This window comes from Hippoglossus hippoglossus, chromosome 1 (assembly GCF_009819705.1).
Source record: "Hippoglossus hippoglossus isolate fHipHip1 chromosome 1, fHipHip1.pri, whole genome shotgun sequence".
Taxonomy (NCBI): domain Eukaryota; kingdom Metazoa; phylum Chordata; class Actinopteri; order Pleuronectiformes; family Pleuronectidae; genus Hippoglossus; species Hippoglossus hippoglossus.
In genome coordinates, this window is record NC_047151.1 from 7,197,149 (window position 1) to 7,216,468 (window position 19,320).

At 40.5% G+C, this 19,320-nt stretch overlaps 1 protein-coding gene across 4 annotated transcripts in view; it reads right to left on the reverse strand.

Moving 5' to 3' along the window:
- Positions 1-19,320, reverse strand: part of grk4 (G protein-coupled receptor kinase 4) — a 46,789-nt gene that overhangs the window by 5,455 nt on the left and 22,014 nt on the right. For all 4 annotated transcript variants that reach the window (XM_034587623.1, XM_034587595.1, XM_034587614.1 and 1 more), the window contains 10 exons: positions 18,998-19,075; positions 18,285-18,385; positions 11,824-11,916; positions 11,006-11,069; positions 10,552-10,692; positions 5,990-6,180; positions 3,805-3,842; positions 3,049-3,138; positions 2,232-2,440; positions 293-430 (listed from right to left, as the gene is read on the reverse strand). In XM_034587623.1, the coding sequence (XP_034443514.1) occupies positions 293-430; positions 2,232-2,440; positions 3,049-3,138; positions 3,805-3,842; positions 5,990-6,180; positions 10,552-10,692; positions 11,006-11,069; positions 11,824-11,916; positions 18,285-18,385; positions 18,998-19,075 (1,143 nt within the window). The remainder of the gene's footprint in view (positions 1-292; positions 431-2,231; positions 2,441-3,048; positions 3,139-3,804; positions 3,843-5,989; positions 6,181-10,551; positions 10,693-11,005; positions 11,070-11,823; positions 11,917-18,284; positions 18,386-18,997; positions 19,076-19,320) is intronic.

The following is a 19,320-nucleotide window of genomic DNA, read 5'->3' on the forward strand; positions in this document are numbered from 1 at the left end:
GGTTATTTTTGTTGAACTACATCCATTTGTGATGTCTGCAATAATTGGTTCTATCAGCCAGTTTGGGATTTCATACAACACGGAAATCATACGACCGCACCTCATCACCCCCCTCTGGCTTCCCTGATCACTGGTCTTATACTGGAAGTGTTTGTTTACTTGTGACAATGGTATTTCCTGTATGCCGATTCACAGCTCAACGAGGTTTCAGGCTACAAGCTGTGAATTGAGCCTGTATGTACAGTGCAGTGCATGCTGGGAGCTTGTGTGTGTGTGTGAGAGTAGTTCTTACATCTGGGCTGAAGGGAGGGTCCAGCATGTTCGCCTCCAGCCGTTTGAAGTTGATGTTTCTGAAGATCGGGTGCTGCTTGACCTCTATGGCCCCGTGACCCAGACAACCGAGGCGCTCCTTGGGTTCCTTGACCAGGAGCTGATGCATAGGAGGAGGATGAGGAAGAGTAAATAGATTAAATTCTCTAAAGATGTGTGTGTGCCCAAATGTCTCTGGCAGATATATTATAGCTAAACGTGATTCTAATTTCTCATTTGGAATACCATAAAACTATTAAAGCCCTTTTCTCCAACGACAAATCACACACTCATGAAGGTGATGTTGGACAACTCATGAGAGATTTATGACCAGTTTCTCCAGTACATCATATACTTAACACACATGGACGTAGTTTGCAGGTAATCCTCTGGATTTAATGTGTCTGATCCTACATAATCTAATGAAGACCAATACAAGACCATAAATAATGCAACACTATGATGGATGGAGTTCGAGTTCGTCTCTATAAGAGCTTCTCAATAATATTACCAGCACACCACCCACAGGACAGCAGGCTTATAAAGTGGATCAGTGGATACTCTCACTGGCCCTTTCGTCATCTAAAAGCTGAGGGCTTTCACTGACACATATCCTCTCACTTTCTTCAGCACATCTCTTATTTTCCACTTTGTTTCCTGTTGTCCTTGTGCAATCCCTGCTTAATTTACACCAGGGTTCAAAGCAGACTCTTACTTTCCAATCCTGACGACTTAGATCACTTTATTCTGGGCTGCGGTAAGAGCCACCGCTCTCTGGCCTTCTTTATTATCTTACTCCCATTCTCGCAGAAACCTCTCTTCTCCCCGCTCCCTCCACCACTGCTCTTCTCCCCGGGGGAACCTTTGAATCTGCTTGAACCTCGGGTCAGAATGTTCCACCGCATCACACAAATAAACGTCCCATCCCCTCCTGCTCTGAAGCATAGCAGCTCAGTGGCTCCCTCTTGGATCACAGAGTTAGTGACATTGTATAGGACAGAGGAGGTGAAAGAGAGATGGAGTTGTAATAAACCTTTGTTTTCCTTAAATTTGCACTAATCAATATTTTACCTTAACTTTGAAATGTTATGCGTGTGTGAAATGTTCTTGTGGTTTTGTATAATGGCAGCCCAGCACTGTGATCCCATTAGCTCTACAGAGTATTTTAACCTCTTTCAGCCCCACTGTTTGAGTTTTTCAGTTTCTGATTTTAGCATTTCAACTTTTAAAAGATCATATTTATAATATTTTTCAGAGTGGAGGAACTAGGAATCCCAAAAACCATTGTGAACCTACAAGCTGGCCCTCACTAACACTACACTCCAGTATATGATCTGATTTTTACCCCTTTGGACTCTTTGGACACAGCATGTGAATAAAACACAATGTTATAAAACACAAACATGTTTTTCTTAAAATGTGGTTGATATTATAAAGGACAAAATTATGGCTGATAATGAAAATCTCTATCCAGAAAATGAATGGGAGTTTTACTTCCAGAACCACGCTGTTTAGCTCTATATGTCTTTGTTGAGTTTATAGTTTGTTCCACTGCCCTCAAGTGGCCAAAAACATTGTATAAAAGGTTTAAACTACATTTATTTGGGAATAGTACCCTTCTGAGTAGGCTTTTTCCTATAAGAATTGAAACAATAAGCCAAAGGAACAGGAAAAGTGGGTGTAGCAAAAATGGACTGGTGGCTGTTGGCTTGAAGGCTATGATATGTGATGAAGAAGACATTTAGAAAACATCTGAACTAATAAAAACATCAGATATGACACAATATAACGAAGAGCCTTTTCAGTATTCTTTTCTGAAAGTTGCCACTTATGTTTTAATGTTCTTTCCTTCCTTTGTCCTTTTTTCCCCATTCATCACCTAATCCCACATTCATCCAGCACTTCTATCCTCTCACGCTCACCTGTCTACAGATGTCCTTCGCCTCCTCTGAGAACTTATCAGAGTACTCCTCCTGGTCCTCGCGCACTCGCCTGTCCACCTCCTCCCGCTTGACGCGCTCCTTGCGCTTGCGGAAGGGAGACTGGCCCTGGATCATCTCAAAGATCAGGCAGCCCAGCCCCCACCAGTCCGGGCTGAAGTTGTAGCTCTCGTTCTGGATCACCTCAGGAGCTGAGGGAGTAAAAAGTTGTGTACAGATGAGTTATAGTGCTCATGTGGTGTCAGAATAATTGGAAAAAGAAGTTCTCAACTGGGAAAATTCACAAACGTCACAATTCATCAACTTTTTAGTACTGGAGTTGCAGAATTGCTGACGTCATCACGTATAAACCAATTAACATAATTTTGCACTAAACTCTAAATAACAGCTCTTCAATTGAACTTGTTGAATGTTACACTTTGGTCACTTGCAAACTGCATGTCCATCTCTCACTCTTTTAGCCATGACAGACGTTTTTACTATTAATGTGCATTGTGTTGTTTAAAGCTCCAAACACATAAATACAACACAGTGTCCATGTTTTTTTCCCAAATTCCAACTTCAAAGCACATGATCACACCGACTTCAGAACAATGACTTCCCAACTCGGGAAATGGGACATTCCGAGGAGCACATGAATGCACGGTTGGCAAAGGATTGGTTGTATTGAGGTAAAAAGAATGAAATGAGGTAGAAGAGGGTATCAGAGAGATACTTGAGCAAAACCTGATTTAATAAAGTGACCATGAGTGCTAATGCTCGCTTTCAACTTTTATAAAGTTTTTTATTTTATTCTTACCCATGTATCCAACAGTCCCCACTCTCCCTCGTATCGTCTCTGCTTCAGGGATCTGAACAGCAAGGCCCAGGTCGGAAATCCGAATGTGTCCTAAACAAGAACCACAGATTCACTACCAAACTGAGATGGTGGTGTTGTGCATATTTCAATAATCACTTACACTTGTTTAAGTGATGTACAGAGAAATATATTTAGATTTCTGGGACATCCACTGTTCTGAGAAACCACTAATAAGTAGCAAACGTCGAAGCAGAAGTGCCCTGACAACAATCATGTTATGCTAAAATTAATATATATATATATACACACATACACATACATACATACACATACATACATACATAAATACATACATATATTTGTATATATAAGTGGTTAAGACAGAGAATAAGAAGAGTAAGCGTTTCAGACCAACACAGAGGAGATTCCTCTATTTCCAGATAAGACCGTGTCACAGAGAAGAGATAATACAGGAGTATGAGTCAGAGGAGAGAGTGTGATGTGAGAAACTTGAGGAGAGGACTATTCGGCCTGAGAGCGATGGGGAGACACTCTGCTGTGGTGCGTGCACATTACAAATTGGGCTCCTTACAAACTGTTCACTTGTTTTGAACATTGTGAGCTATGTGTTATGAGTTACATCAAATAAACAGTGGAAAACAAATAATGTTCCCAAGCCAAGAAGTTTGCCCACATATTGGCTCACTCCACTCTGGTCTTAACTAAACAAGAGGGAAAAAAAGAATTGGGACGTACCACGATCATCCAGAAGGATATTTTCAGGTTTCAAATCCCTGCCAGAAAAGAAGGGCACATTAGTGAGTGATACATATGACATAATGCATGTTCAAAAAGAGAGAACGATAAATATTTGTACTCTTCATTAGCGTGTCTTTTTGTTGACCTTTCGTTGTCTTTTAGTGCCTGTGTGCTTTCTGTTCTTTTACAGTCTCTCATTAGATTAGATTATTAAATAGATTAGATAATAATATTTATCTTAATTTGCTTTATTTGTGACCAAATGTGTAATGTGTGGGACTGAGCCACAGTTCTGCTTTCAATAGTGTTGCAACACAAATTCCTGAGGATTTAAGCTCGTTGGTCAGTTTTGTATTAAACCCCTCTCAAAACTCATCAATTTGTTTTTCTTGTCATTTAATAAACATTTAATTGTTTTATCTGGATCCTCTTTTAATTATCTCAGGTAACTTTGACAAAAGCAAGATACCAGACGTTTGCCATTTATTGTATTATTATAATATCTATGAAAACTGGGTCACTTAACGAATGCCAACCTTAACCATAGTACTAACAGTGAAGTCTCTTATAACACACGTGGACATCAAAGAACAGTGTGTGTGTTTATGTGAATATGTGGGGCGTGTGTATGAGGGAGCATGTGTGTTCTAGGAACATCAGTGTTTATGTTAACATTACTTTGAGGTTCCATCGAGTGTGACACACCTCAGTGAAATCAGAAAAACATTAATCCAGTCACACGTCATCATCGAGGACTTTATATTCTTCTTCTTCTTTAAAATATCTCTCTTATTGACACCATGGCTGGGTCAGAGTGCCGACAAAAAGTTATTGCATGGTTTTTAAACCTCTTGCATTGTTAAACCAAATTAGGTCTCTTGATTAAAGGGATATCCCACTGACTCCCTACTGCTCATCCAGTAGTGATTTCATGACTTCAATATCTCAGATCTCACATTTTCCATGATGCATTGGGATTAAATCTTTTCATTTCACCCTCACGGTCTGTGGTTAAAACGTTTCAATCTCCACACCCATTTTAATACAAATTTCAAGCCCCAAACCTAATCTGAGATAACTCTAATCCTGTCAATGTGTCTTCATCAGATATTTTCTCTCAGCCACAAAAATATTATGCATGTGTTTACTTTTCACAAGCTAAGTCTTAATAATCGGGACAAGGAGGTTTGCGTGCCGAGCTTGTCGGTATTACAGATCTGCAAGAAAGGACCAAGACTAATGTTGCTATGTTGTAATCCCCTACATGTTGTTCAAGTCACAGTGAGGCAGGGTAGCGGCGAGCAGAAATTGGCGTGGTTACACTATTTAAAGTCAACGCAGACCATGCTTAGTGCAATATTTGTGGTGCCATGTTGTGTTGTAAGTGTTTGCATACCTGCAGCCACCGCCTAAGATATTGAACCGTCCAAGGACAACGAAAGCGACAAATCAGTGTCAAATTCATTGACATCTTGAGGTAATTAGAAAAGAAGATGTCTGTGTATACTTTCTCAAAAATCTTTGGATAATTAATCTTAAGAATAATTGGGCCTTTTCAGTCTTGATTGACATAATCTTTGTATTTCTAATAGCGTTAGCCAAAACTCAACCAGTGCCTGAAAACTCCTTTGGAAATTCGCTACCAACAAGCCATTTCCTACACTAGAACAGAATGCAAGCTTCTAAGTATGTCTGAAAACTTACAATGAAACAAAAAGATAGTTAAATGCAGACTATTTATGGTTAAATATTACACCAGAATGCACTATGCAAGCACTGTAGTAGTCTCAACTACAGAGGGAGTTAAGTATGGAAAAAAGATAGGGTTTGGTAACATTCATATGTAAACAGTACCACTGTAAGTAACCTGAACTTCGTGTGAACAATTTGAAGAGAGCTCCTTTAAATGCCAGGACATTTAGTCAGTTTTAGGCAACTTCATGAAGTGCTTCTGGGCCTGTAAACCTCACAATGTCCCCAGAGAAAAAGAACCTTAAAATACCCCAAGCATTTTTCCTAAAGCCTCCATATTGACGTGAGAGAGTACAGATGGCCCACAGGATCTTCAAATGTTCAAAACAAAGATACGATCATGGAACAATCATAAAATTATATATTTTTTTGACTTGACAACACATCTTCACCTGGCCCAAAGTGTTTCTAACCCCTGTGTGACCTTTACCTGTAGACTATCCTCTCACGGTGCAGGTCCTCAAGGCCACAGCAGATCTCAGCAGCGTAGAAGATGGCCCTCTGCTCGTCAAACCCAGAGTTGCCCATGTTGTAGATGTGAAACTTTAAGTCACCGCCATTCATTATGGTCAGCACCAGGCACAGCGCATCCTTGGTCTCATAGGCATATGCTAGACTAACCTGGACAGGGAGGCAAATTTGGGGGAAGCGATAACAAGGGAGGTGAGGGTCGAGTCAGGGAAGAAGTCGGTGTAGAAGAGGACAAGAAGAGAGAGAGCGGGGAGAAGGAGGAGGAAGAGGGAAGAGCAGTGGTAAGAGACACAGTGGTTGGAGGAGCACGATTTTTTCATTTGGTTTGGTTAATGCCCAAATTATTGGTCCATTATCCCACATCACAATCTCAAGAATGTATACAAAGAAAAACTGAGAGCGATACATCACAGATATGGAAAACCAGAAGCTTCCTCTCCATTCATTACTCCATTCGCTCATGTCCTGTCCCTCTAATCCAACCATCTATCTCTCTTTTCTCCCTTCATTCCCACCAGCGCCCACTTCCCTCCCCTCCTCCCCCCTGTGGGTCAATGACATGCAGGGTATTGTGAGTGTGCATGTGCCGCTATGTACAAGCAGGATGTTGCTGCCATTGGGAGGAATCCCATCTGCTAAAGAGTATGTCGTCAGATTTGGACCACACACACACACACACACACACACACACACACACACACACACACACACACACACACACACACACACACACACACACACACACACACACACACACACACACACACACACACACACACACAATGTATAATTCTAAAAAGCCTCGCAATAATGAAAAAAGCTGTTTTAACTGTACAATCAAAATGTCCTCTGCTGCCTCACATCTGTGCTAATGCAATAGAAGAGCGCCCATTAGCTCACTGGAAATGACTTTACTCTCAAAGGAGGTGAATCATAACATCACAACATGTGTGCCCCCCCCCCAGAGTTTTCTCAAGTAATGAACATGACAGTTATGGACATTTCTCGTGTTCAATTGTTCACTGATTAAATTAGATTTTCTTGTTTTATTACGTGATCAGTTATCTAATATTCTTTTATGGAAAAATCATGTAATGATATATCAGACTGTTTTTTTCAATGTAAGATGCGTTTAAATTGTTAAATAAATTTGACCAAACTGGCAACTGTTTTACAATAAAATCCAGGTGACCCTGCTCTGTGTCTCACACACATACGTGTCATACCCACATGAAAAATATGTGGATGGGTTATATCTTAAACCAAACAGTATGTATTGACTAATCGTATGCACTGATCAAAAAAAAAAGGTAAAGAAGAATAGCGAGAGAGAGAAATGAGGGGTTTGAGAGAGCACTTGACTCTTCTCCTTGCTACTGCTGTTTGGTCAGTGTTGCTAGGCAACAGAGCTGCTCTCGTAGGTAGAGAGGCACATGAAGAGTCATCAGTTCTGCCTGCAGCACAGAGAACGAACACACACACACATACATTCAAACACACACACTGGAGTGGGCTTGTTACAGAACCTCAGACTAGCAGATCTTGTCACCTGGGATTGGCAAATGGTTCTATGTGTGTGTGTGCATGCCCATACATGTCTCTGCCATGACTCACTCAAAACAAGGACACGCAGCATAGCTCATGCGGCATTTGAAACAGACTAATCCAACACGTAGTAGAACCCAAACACAACCGTTAGCTTCACATAGAGAACACACAGAGAGACTGGGGGGGGCTCTGTTACAGTCTAGGTTACTGTACTACAGATCAATAGCACAGTTCTGTAGTTACACCATGTTCTACAGTATGTACAAATATTAAAAGTACACACACTCACACCCACAGACCAAAAATGATCCCTCTACTTTCTCCTTGACATGTTCCAAAAATGTTAAATGAGCACTTGCTGCAATTTTCTTGTCTTTGGAACAATAATTTTTCTGGGGGGAACTAGGACGTTGAGCCAAAGCTAAGTTTTCTTTTCCTGCCTGAGCACCTGAGACGTTTCTTGTGCGTACAGTTGGACAAAATGGAAAGAGAAGCACACAGCACTACTTTTCCAAATGCGTCTGAGTCCTGGTGTTAACATCTGCCTTTAAAGGAGGATGAAACTTCAAGCATTTGCATATTTATACACAACAAGTGACAAGAAGAGGACAAAGGAATATAGATACATCAGGAACATGTATACCATCACACACAGTAAGAGGAAATAGTAGTTCCGATGATTCATAGACATGGAAATTTAAATTGTTAAATGTGTAAACCCAGTAAAATGTTTTCTCTTCTACTCTGATTCCCTCAAACTTCCTTGATTGTTGTGTTTTTGTCTCCTGGAACCCCTAGATCCATTCAGGAGACGCAACACTGACAAATGGCAGCTCTTGTTTCTCATTTGTAGTAGAATTTTTCGATAGAATACCAATTAATGCTCAACATGTAATAGTTGACAAATTAAACCTTCAGGGTCATGAACTGTTCCTATAATCTGTTCCCACAGTATCATCTTACAGGTTAACGGACTGTTAGCTGTACACTCCAGCCCTTCAGTGGAGGGCTTTGGTGCAGCATGGAAGAAATTAAAAGCTAGGTGACTCCCTAAAAAGCGTTCAAGCTTGGCATTACAGCAGTGGCCAAAAACCACTGCTTACTCATGATTATGGCTCAATTTATAGAAATCTTCCATAGGAAAATCAGCCAAGAGCAATGCCACCATTAAGAGCTTGAGGCATGGGGGTACAGTGGCAGGGTAATGATTTTCTTTCTTTGGGTTGGTGCACATCATGTGTACACACTGTACTTACTTCTCCTACATTTAGCTGCTCTGCTTGGAAAAGCTTTGAACTTTTTTACCTTCATCTGCATTCTGTGGTCAACTATGCTAATGACATTTGTGCCAGTTATTTAATGTGGTTGGATGACCAGGGAAACCAGATTAAATAGTGTTTCCCTAATGAGGGAAGTAGCAATTCTATTATGAAATTCTTTGGTAATTTGTTCATGGAAACAGCTCCTAATATACCATGCCCAGGTTACTTCTGTGACATGCAGTTTTCAACGATTACAGACCTGTTTTTTTCTGGCCTCAAATAAACTACATTCAATTAGTAACGGGTATCTGATATTCGTATTTTGAAATATCTTTACAAAGGGGCGTTTTTCAGTTTTAAGGTGACTCTGTACCAATAAGTTGTTTTTTGAGGAATCCATCCATTAGTGAATTCAGGATTTAGTAAACAGTTAAAATCAGACAAATATTAAGTGTGAGTGTGTGTGTGTGTGTGTGTGTGTGTGTGTGTGTGTGTGTGTGTGTGTGTGTGTGTGTGTGTGTGTGTGTGTGTGTGTGTGTGAGATCAACCAGTAAAGCTGTTTTCAGACATGAACTCCAGAAAGTATCCACACAATTGGGTTCGCAATTTGTCCGGAGTTTGCCTTTCACACATGATTAACCCAACAGGAGATTCTCCGCTCAGACAACAAAGCAATCTCTGGAGCGTTGAGGTGAGGGGGGGGGGTGCAGCAGGCAAGGCAGGAGATTATGTATGAATTCTCCTGCAGAGATCACATATTTTTGTTTACAGCTCATCGACACCAGTGTCGGCCCTCATCACCAAAATCTCTCGTCAAATCTCAGTTGGATGTCTTCTACATGTATGGGATCGCTTTTCATTTAGATATTTGTATTCATTTTGTTTTATTCATTTTTGCATCTGTCACGTGTTAGAAATGTCATCAACTTGCCCACTCACTCATTGTAAATTCTCCAGAGGATCTCCTGCTGTGTTCTCACATGGGCTCATACGGACATTCTCCAGAGTTTTTACTAGGGGACTGGCAAGAGAAACTTCAAAAAATGTACAGAGCTGCTCACTCAGACATTTGCGTTCTCAGATACAGCCCCTCTGGATAATTTGAGGAGATTATCCAGAGTTTGGTGCATGTCTGAAAGCAGCTTATGTTTCACTTTTTAACACCATCAGGAGAAAAGTAAGGTCGCAAACAGGTTTCAATCAATGTATGAACAAATTGACATATGATTCAGGATTTACAGAAAACTCCAAACAAAATCAAACATGGCGTGTGCAAAATGGCAGGTTTGCTACGAAAACATAACGTAACATTTGGGTTCTATGCTGGTCGGAAGAACTAGTCAGATATTGCGAAAAAAGCCTTGCTGCACCTGCAACTGTTAATTAACATAATTATGTCCTTCCTTTTGTAGTTTTGTCACATCTCTCCCCACTGCAACACGTGAAACTTTAAGTCACCGTCATTCACAGGCTTCCCACCTGCCGTGGACGTCATTAAACAAACAGTTGAGAGGTTGCAGCAACTGTCTTTAAAAGCAGATTAACAGCCTTTGCAAACACGCCGTTCAATTTCATTTGCAGGATCCTGGAGTTATAACAAACAACACTCTCACAGACAGCGACAGGGTGCACGCACAAACACTCACACAAAGACACAGAAAACAGGTACATTTCTGATGAAAAGGTTGAATAAGAAAAAGGTAGTACTTACTACAAAACTACTGTTAACTTTTTCTAAAATGCGTTTTTCGTTTAGTGCCATTGCTTCACCTTTTCTTTTCTTCACACGTTTCTTTTCCAGCTTTTTACAGGCGTACATCTTACCGGTGGCACGTACTTGGCAGGCACAAACCTGGAAAACAAGCAACAGGGAATCATTATCACACATGCAAAACACCCTCTTAAAGTGTAACTAATGGAAGTTAATATGTCACACCACCGATTACTGCAGCGGAGACATAAACAGCGCTGCATTTAAAAGTGTTAAAGGTTACTCATAGAAATTTAAATCATTAACATCAACATCTCATTTTCAGACTTAATGTGTAAAAGGAACATAATGTTGGTTCAGTATCCGTCAGAAAAACTTTGACAAGCACAACACCAGGGTAAACTGTAACAGCAACAGCATTCCAACATTTATTCCTGATCATAGTGACACTCACCTCGCCAAATCCACCTTTTCCTAGTACTCTGTAATGTCTGAAGGTATTTTTGGTTACTGGTTGCCTGTAGATAAATAAAGATAGAGAGAGACAAAATAGGGGGACATAAAAAAAATCTGATAAGTGATGTCATTCTTTCAGACCTTGTGCTGTTGCAGACAGAGTAATGCTCTAATATATTATTTATCTGCCCTGATGACTGTTTTTTCCACCCAGCCATTATGCAAACCATTATCAATTATTTACAAGTCACACAGAAACACTGATTGGCGGCACCACCTTTGTGAGTTGGGCATAAATATATACTGTATAGATATAATGCCTATTATTTTTGTTTGTTGAAAGCATTTTATCAATATGCAATTTATCTTGTATACAGTAAGTCTAGCATATGTACAGATTATTTTTAAATATATTTAATAATTATTAATTAAACTCGGCGAGTTTGCTAGCTTGATTCTTTTTGTTCACTAAGTTTAAGGAAACATTGTAAAAAATGATTTCCAATGAAAGCCAAATGTTTAAGCCATCAAATGTTTTCTTTTGTCTCTTTCTGCGTTAGAGGCTGAGAAAATACAAGTTTTATTAAACATTGGCAATTCGGTCAGCTCTTTAGAAAACCCTCAGCTTTGAGGTGGGTGTTTTCAAACAACGCTTGGGTTTTAAAATGCAATTCTGCTCTGTACCCTAGGTCTGATTGGGTTAAACGAGATAAAGTCTTGCCCTTAGTAAACACAAACATGGAATACAAATACGAACTTGAACAAGATCATAAGCGTCATTTTGTCATAGTTTGTATGTTTGCACCAACTACCCACCTCTCCAACCATTTCCACTGCAGGAAGCGAGAGAAGTACATGGACTCATGGTATAAGGAAAATGGAACTCCACTCAGATAATCGCGAACTATTCTGCAGGAAGGGAGGGAGAGAGGGGGGTGGTGATTATTTAAAGAATGCTTTAATAAGGACATTGCAATGTACATGTCAACAAGCAAAGAAGAAGAAGAAAATAAAACAAGCTCATGTTAGATTTCATGCCCAATCTTCCACACAGAGTTCGCTTGCATTTCCTAAAAAAATGCCTTTTAACCTTTGCAATGATTATAAAACACATCATCTTCATCTGACTGCTTCCTGACTAACATGTATGCATATTTGTATATATAGCTGTACGTTGTGTGTGTGCGTGTGTTTAGGCATTGCTGGTGGTGTTATGGTTCAAAGCCGCTCTCAGTGGAAAGACAGAAAAAACTCAGTGTGGATACGCCACCGTGAAAAATGAAAAAATGCCTTTGAACAGAAACATTCCACTCAACTCCAACAGGAAACAGGGGACTTGGGGGAAACCGTTTTCTACTGAGCAGGAGGTTCTGTGGAACGCCTTAGTGGAAACGTAAATGTGGGTGTGAGTCTGTCTGGCTTTGTCTGATTATGTCATGTACACTGACGTTAGCAACCAAAAAACCTTGATTTTGGGAAATTCCTGCCCAGACACACGATGACACGAAACACCACTTAAGTTCTATGAGGAGAGGAAAGGTCATGAAAGGTCACAGCTTCAACGTCTCCTGGCCAGAAGTCAACCATCACTCCACTGATAGTTGTTAGAACATGACTCTTTGACTTGACCCCTCCGGCCTCTCGTATTAGTGCCCATCTTAACTACATTGACTTGACCACAGATGTTGTTTGACTATAAACACCCTGTTTCCTTAACACCGTCATACCAAACAGACACGAGCTGAATCAATAGGTAACTTATATCTACATCTACAGTTCTATGGATTGTCAGAAGAAACAATTCAGGTCAGAAAGACAGTTGTGGTGTCTATGGCGACTTATATCTCTACTGTCCTTGCTGTCAGTGTTGTTGATATTGACACACTAAAATATTCAAGCTGCTAGAGAGGCCAGACATCCACAGTTACACACAAACATGGACATAGAAACAACACCTTGCAAATAAGAAAAGATGGATTGAAACATGCCTGATTTACATATTTTTTGTAAATGTTTTATGGGAAATAAATGCATTGGGCAAATTTGTAACACTTGTTCTTGACTTTGTTCTGTGTTTTGGTGAGAAACACGAAGACTAAATTGATAATATGATAAGTTTTGTTTTTAATAAAGTATCATCTCCGTCCACACAAGCATTTAAGCTCTGCATCAGAAATAATCCCCATCTTGACTAACAAAATGTATATAACATGGGCATGTGCCTGTCTGTGTAAACACATTTGGTTGCTTAGTTGCAGAAAATACTGTGAAGGAGAAAAAAAAACCATGATGAAAAGTTAGATGAGGTATTTATTTTCTTTCACCTACAACGTGCAACCCCAGTTTTCAAACTTAAAGGACCCATATTTTACACCTTTCTGGGATTTAGTTTGAGGTACTGGTACCCCTAAGATGATATATCAGTGGTTTATAGTAAAAAAAAACTGCTGCAATGTGTATTTCCATGTCCTCTCTTCTGCCTCTCTCTGGAGCTGCAGGCTGTTTTTGCCTGCCTCCTGAGCCCCTGCTCTGATTGGCTGACTGCACTTTGAGTGACACGCGACCAGGCCTATCACCGGTCTCATTCTGGCGCGTGGACGATCTCTCTGGTAAACACAGATGAAAGTCCCGTTGGTATGTTTGCAGCTATAGAAGACCAGCCACATATTTACAGTCGGTTACAACAGGATGTTGCTGAACGTTAAGTTACACCGTCCTCATGTTTGTTCAAGTTTTAGCAGGAAAGTCGGCCATTGTAGGAGCAACGTCCCGAGTTTCACAATGGAGTTTCAGTACGGAGTAACGTAGACGTTACTCCGTACTGAGCACAGCGATACGGCACGTCAGAAGATATAAAGCGTAACCCCTGGTCTCGAACAGTAACATTCTTAGGAGGAATGTGCACAGACACATTCTCTTCATTGCATCCCTCCGCACTGCAGTGTTTCTTCGGTGTAGTTTGTTGTGGTTAGCCTGTGGTAGCTAACAAGCTGCTAGCTCAGCAACATGTCTGCTTAGTGTTGAGTTTGGTGTGGAGGGGTGGTGGTGGGGAGCCGGGGTGGTTGATTCGGCAGCTGGACTGGTAACGGTTGGGTGGGGCTGAGAGACGAGTGCGATCCCGAATGACATCATACGGGGGAGGAAGTACGAAACAAAACATATTTCTTAGAATGGACTGAGTGAAAAAGTCGGCGGAGTGACTGTTTTCATACTTTGAAGGTCCCTACTGACCCCTTCAAGTCATTACGGATAGTAAAAGCCCAGAACATTTATTTTACACAATATGGGCCCTTTAAACAGAGCCACGTATTTCAAAATTGCGGATGTAGCCTGAATGTGAACAGAAAATGTGTTTATTAACAAGAAAACTGATCAGGACACGTTTAAGCTTTTACATAACGTGTCTTAGTGTGGGAAATGCAATTGGTTGAACATCTGTTCTGTTATGTCCAATATTCAAAGAAGATCTTCACATTTGAGTGATTAACTGTCCATTGGAGCGAGATGTTTACTGACCAATATTACATTAGGACAAGAACTTACTATATTAGGAGCTGAACATATTGAATTAGGACAAAAAAAACAAGTCACTAATTCAAGCTTTCAGTGCTGAGTTGTAGTTAATCCAAAGTATGAGACATATTTGCGTATTATTACCAGTAGCATCATGACTGAAATAACTGCATTCCACCTCTCACAGCCAAATTCAGGATTAAATGAGTCCTGCTTTATGTGGCAGTAAAGACGGAGCCTATGGTCAGAGGAGAGTACTTGTATCAATTAATTACCCAGAAACAGGCATGTCAGAGAAGTTTACCTGTTTTGTACATCTGCATTTGTGCTCTTAAGAAATACATTTCTGTATTAGTTGCTGCAGGAGATACATTTACATAAAGTTTTTTGTTTTAAAAATTGTAATTGGTGCTCTATTGTGGACAACAAGACTGTGGTATGAAGGTTCTTTAATTAACATGAGTATTTTCACAATAGAAGCAAGTGATTAAGCAAAATACATTGGATATCTAACAGACGTAATGAGGCAAAATACTTTATTATGATCCAAAACATGGTGGTTACAAAACAAACACAAAAAATATGCCAGTGCAGCTTTCTCTACTGCTGACCAGTGCAATCACAAACGGTTCTGCCAGCCTAGGACACATGACTAAAAACCAAAGTTACAAACTTCGGTTCCCTCCTCTACCACCCAAACGCTGAAGAGATGCTCATATTTGGCCTGGAGATTTTCCTTGACCATATTACTTCATCACTAAGGAGAATGAGGAAAGCTGCCTGTGGTTACCAGCAGCGCTGGGGTGGCTGTTCTTGGCAAAAGGGCTCGAGAGTTGAGAGTTTCCACAAGGGGAGCACCCTCTGCAGTGTTAAAGAAAACTGAATTATGTCATCATAGGAGCGAGTTGCTGGGCACACTAGCCAAGCATCTATCATCATCTATCCTGAAGAGATCTTGAGTTTCCTCATATATCTAAAGGTTTTAAATACTTTAACCTCTGCTGCTCCTCAGCTCAGAGACTTAGTCTACACTAAAATCTTGTATCATTTTTAATGAAAATCTTGAGCACAGCATATGTTTTTCTATGTATTAAATTCTTTGTCAACTCTCATCATTAAACCATTGATTTTTCTTTTTAAGCCCAGAATTTCATCCACATTCTCTTAGGTCAATGAACCTTGCAGAGTCTTATGAGGCAAAACTGGTCCTGGACACTTAAAGAAAGGGGCGCCAGAAAGGCAGGAGCCTAGCAGTGCCTGGCTTGGAGTCGGGTCTCAGACAGACACCACTGGGAGTAGAAATAAACAAGGCCACAATATGGCTTTTGTTACACAAAGGGAGTGTGGAGAGGAAGAGAGAAGGGTAGAAAATTAGCAGTGGGACCTTTGTTAAAATATCACGATAACACATGGACTGAACGGCCATGCTCTACTCTTATTATGACATAACCATATGTTCCACTGCAGCAGAAGAAAATCCATGAGTGAGCTAACACATCTCCTCTAGTGGATGTTTGGCTCTGCCAGAAATCACGTTTCCACGTGTAGCACCATGCTTTCCTACAGGCTTTCCCTCTGAGTAAGCCCTGGTCCCGAATTACGTATCGGAATTTAGGAAAAGAACAAGAAATTGAAGAAAATCTAAATACCACAGTGGAATACAAATAATGATGATACTGGAAGGAGTGATGACAGAAGTTGAACATGAATCTCATTCAAAAACATCTGAGCTGCGGCGAAGCTTCAGTAACAAACATGTGCCTGTGTTGTTCTTTGTTTGTTCACTCTGCTGTTTTCCCCTGCTCTCCTTAACACTCTCTTTCCATTTCTCCTCACTTTTCCCAATTTCCCCTTTTTTGCTCTCCTTTCTTTTCCCTCTGAGTTTTCCAACTCAGCCCGTCATGCTGAGTTTTCTGCCGTCATATCCCTTCATCCAGCGCTTGCTGATCGGTCTCTCCCAAACTTCAAGCAAATCTTACCAACAAACAAAAAAAAATTTGGAAAGGTGAATAAACTACAGATAATCTTAACAAAAACCAAAAAAAATAATCACCCAGTCCAGACAAAATTAAACACGCATTGGAAACAAATTAATCACAGCTTCAAAAAGTTTTGGCAACAGCAACTCTGCCTGCACAGCCGCCACAAACGGCTAAGCAAGTTTTCTGGAGCATGTGGGTTATTGATTTTATAAATCCAACAGCTCGGGAACAGCTCTTCGCGTGTGTTTTGCCAAAACACGACTACAGGCTGAGAACATAAGTGAGTGTTTTCCCATCGGTTCCCACTTCTCCTGAGTTTCATCTAGAAGATTCCAGTATTCCCAGGGGAAGCTCAAGTGACTCAGAGGCCGGTCGCAGCATTTTCAGTCCAAATCCATCTGCCTGTGTGGCTAAAAGTTGAGACTTCGCAGAAATACAGCTTCTGCCAAGACTAAGGAAACATGTTGTTTTTTTTACCCGATTGATCTGATGAGGGCTGGATTGTACTGTGATGTACATCCTCTGTTATGATGTTATCTATATTTCTTGTCTTATTACATACAAATGTTTTTTAACTTCCCAAAAAAGTTAATGAAACTAATAAGATGCAGTAAGGTAAAATGTCGTATAGTAGTTTGCTGTGTACAAGATGTTCTCAAACTGTGCGTGAGGCATCAGCCACAATACACATCGAAACCTGTACTCCCTCTCAAAATGATACTTCAATCAAATCAGAACACAGACATATTTTTAAATTATATTATTCCTGAAGATATCTCAGGTATCCTTCACAAATAAATATGCTCATACAAAAGAAAAGAAAGATGCTCCTTTGACTCTTCATCATGAACTTCTCTTACCAACCACAGTTTCCTCACATCATAATTCTACATTAACAGTCTGAATTCCCTTTTAATTAATCTGAGAATAAATATAACAATCGATGACTTCCGACAACAGCTCCAGCCAACCAATCAGCACATGGTGCAGCTCAAGCATTCAGGATCATTAACTGCTCTTACTGTAATTCATCAATAACAGCACGTCAGACGAGAGTCAACCCAGGGACGGGACTGTGGTAGAAAATATAATGCACTGACACATATAAAATAGATATATAATATATAACCAAGCTAAATGTGACAACTTATCATGATATTTATTTTGTGTCTGTGTGTGTGTGTGCAATGAGAAGTACATTTGGGGGTAATAATCCGCAGCCTGTTTGCTTCTCCTGGCTCTGAGAACAGGAAGCAGAAACACCTGCAAGCGTGTGTGTGCGTTTGTGTGTGTGCAGGGAACACTGAGGTGGCTGTTGTTTTCATGCCAGCCATCCGGATGCTCTCCCTGCCCACTGCCCTTTTTCATTCACATCCACCGTGCGTGTGTTTTTGCATATCCCTGTGTGTGTGTGTGTGTGTGTGTGTGTGTGTGTGTGTGTGTGTGTGTGTGTGTGTGTGTGTGTGTGTGTAATGCTGCACACCCAGTGCCAGCTGCCTCATCATCACTAGTGACAGGGTGCATTAGTCCACAGAATGTACAAACACACGTGACTTTTGCAGGAATGAGATTTGTTGGTGCCCCTGCACTTTGACAGGCTAAATTGTAAAGAAAAACAAAAACACGATTCACTTCCAAATAACAAGCATCTCTCACATTAACGGTATGAGCGTTGGGAGTATTCAACCGTTGATCACAAACCTAGAGATGCAGGTCAGTTAATTTTGTAGGAGAGTGTGGTCACAGAGCAATGCCACATGCGTGTGGGAGATGCAGACTTACTTTGTGCAGTCATTGAAGAGCTCCTTACACGGACTCTGCTCCAGCCTCTCCCGACACCCAGCAACTACATCCTGGGGTACGTCTGGCAGATGGGCTGCCGACTTGGGGGTAAAAGAGACAGAGACGGATAGAAACAGAAGTGAGATGTTGGTGTAATAATAAAACTGATCAAAACGGTATATGTCCACTCTACCCTAATCTATTTATGAACCTATATAGTCTGTCTGGTAGAGATGGCAGAGATCTCTGTGTGGTTATAGTTAACACAACAATAGTGTGTGGTATATGTATGCGACACATTTATACATAAAATAAAAAAAAACTAGACCAAACGAATTAGGCCAGCATATTTCCTCTTTGCAGTAATGGACAAGATGTTTCCTCTATCATCAACTGAAGTACAGATTGAGTCTTTGCCAATTATGTTCATTTACCCACACCAAAAACAAAACAGCCCTTTGCAGATAGGGGTACTAGGCTGACATCACACACCTTTGGATAAAGTTGATAATGTCCACAGTAAATCATACGTGACACATCACTGGCAAATGTGGTCAGTATTTCAATTGTAATTAATATCAAACAATAAAACAATTGTTTTTAAATTAAGATTTTACTGAGTACATTAAAAAAGTTTTTAATCTTTGACCAATATCAAAATAATTTCTTGTGTCCATATCAGCCGGCTCTGTTAGCATGTGCGTGTGTCTCACCCCATTGTTGAAGTATGTGTCTAAAAGATTCACTCCACAGTCCCTCCTCTTCTCATCAGGAGCGAGCTGATACATGGCCTGTCAGAGAAGAAAAGAAGTGTGAGCCACCACAACAGCGCAGGACGCCATGCTCATTCAGCCATTTTTAATATCTTTCCAAATAAGGTCAGAGAGAGACAAGACCCAGAAAGCGAGAGAAGATGGTTGAGAAAAGGAGGAAGAGCCAGAAGGAAGGGTGGGGGGTTGGTTAATAAGAAGAAAGACAGAGAAAGCAATTAAAATAAGACTGAGCGTGGGACCACAGGCAAATAGAGATGTCACTG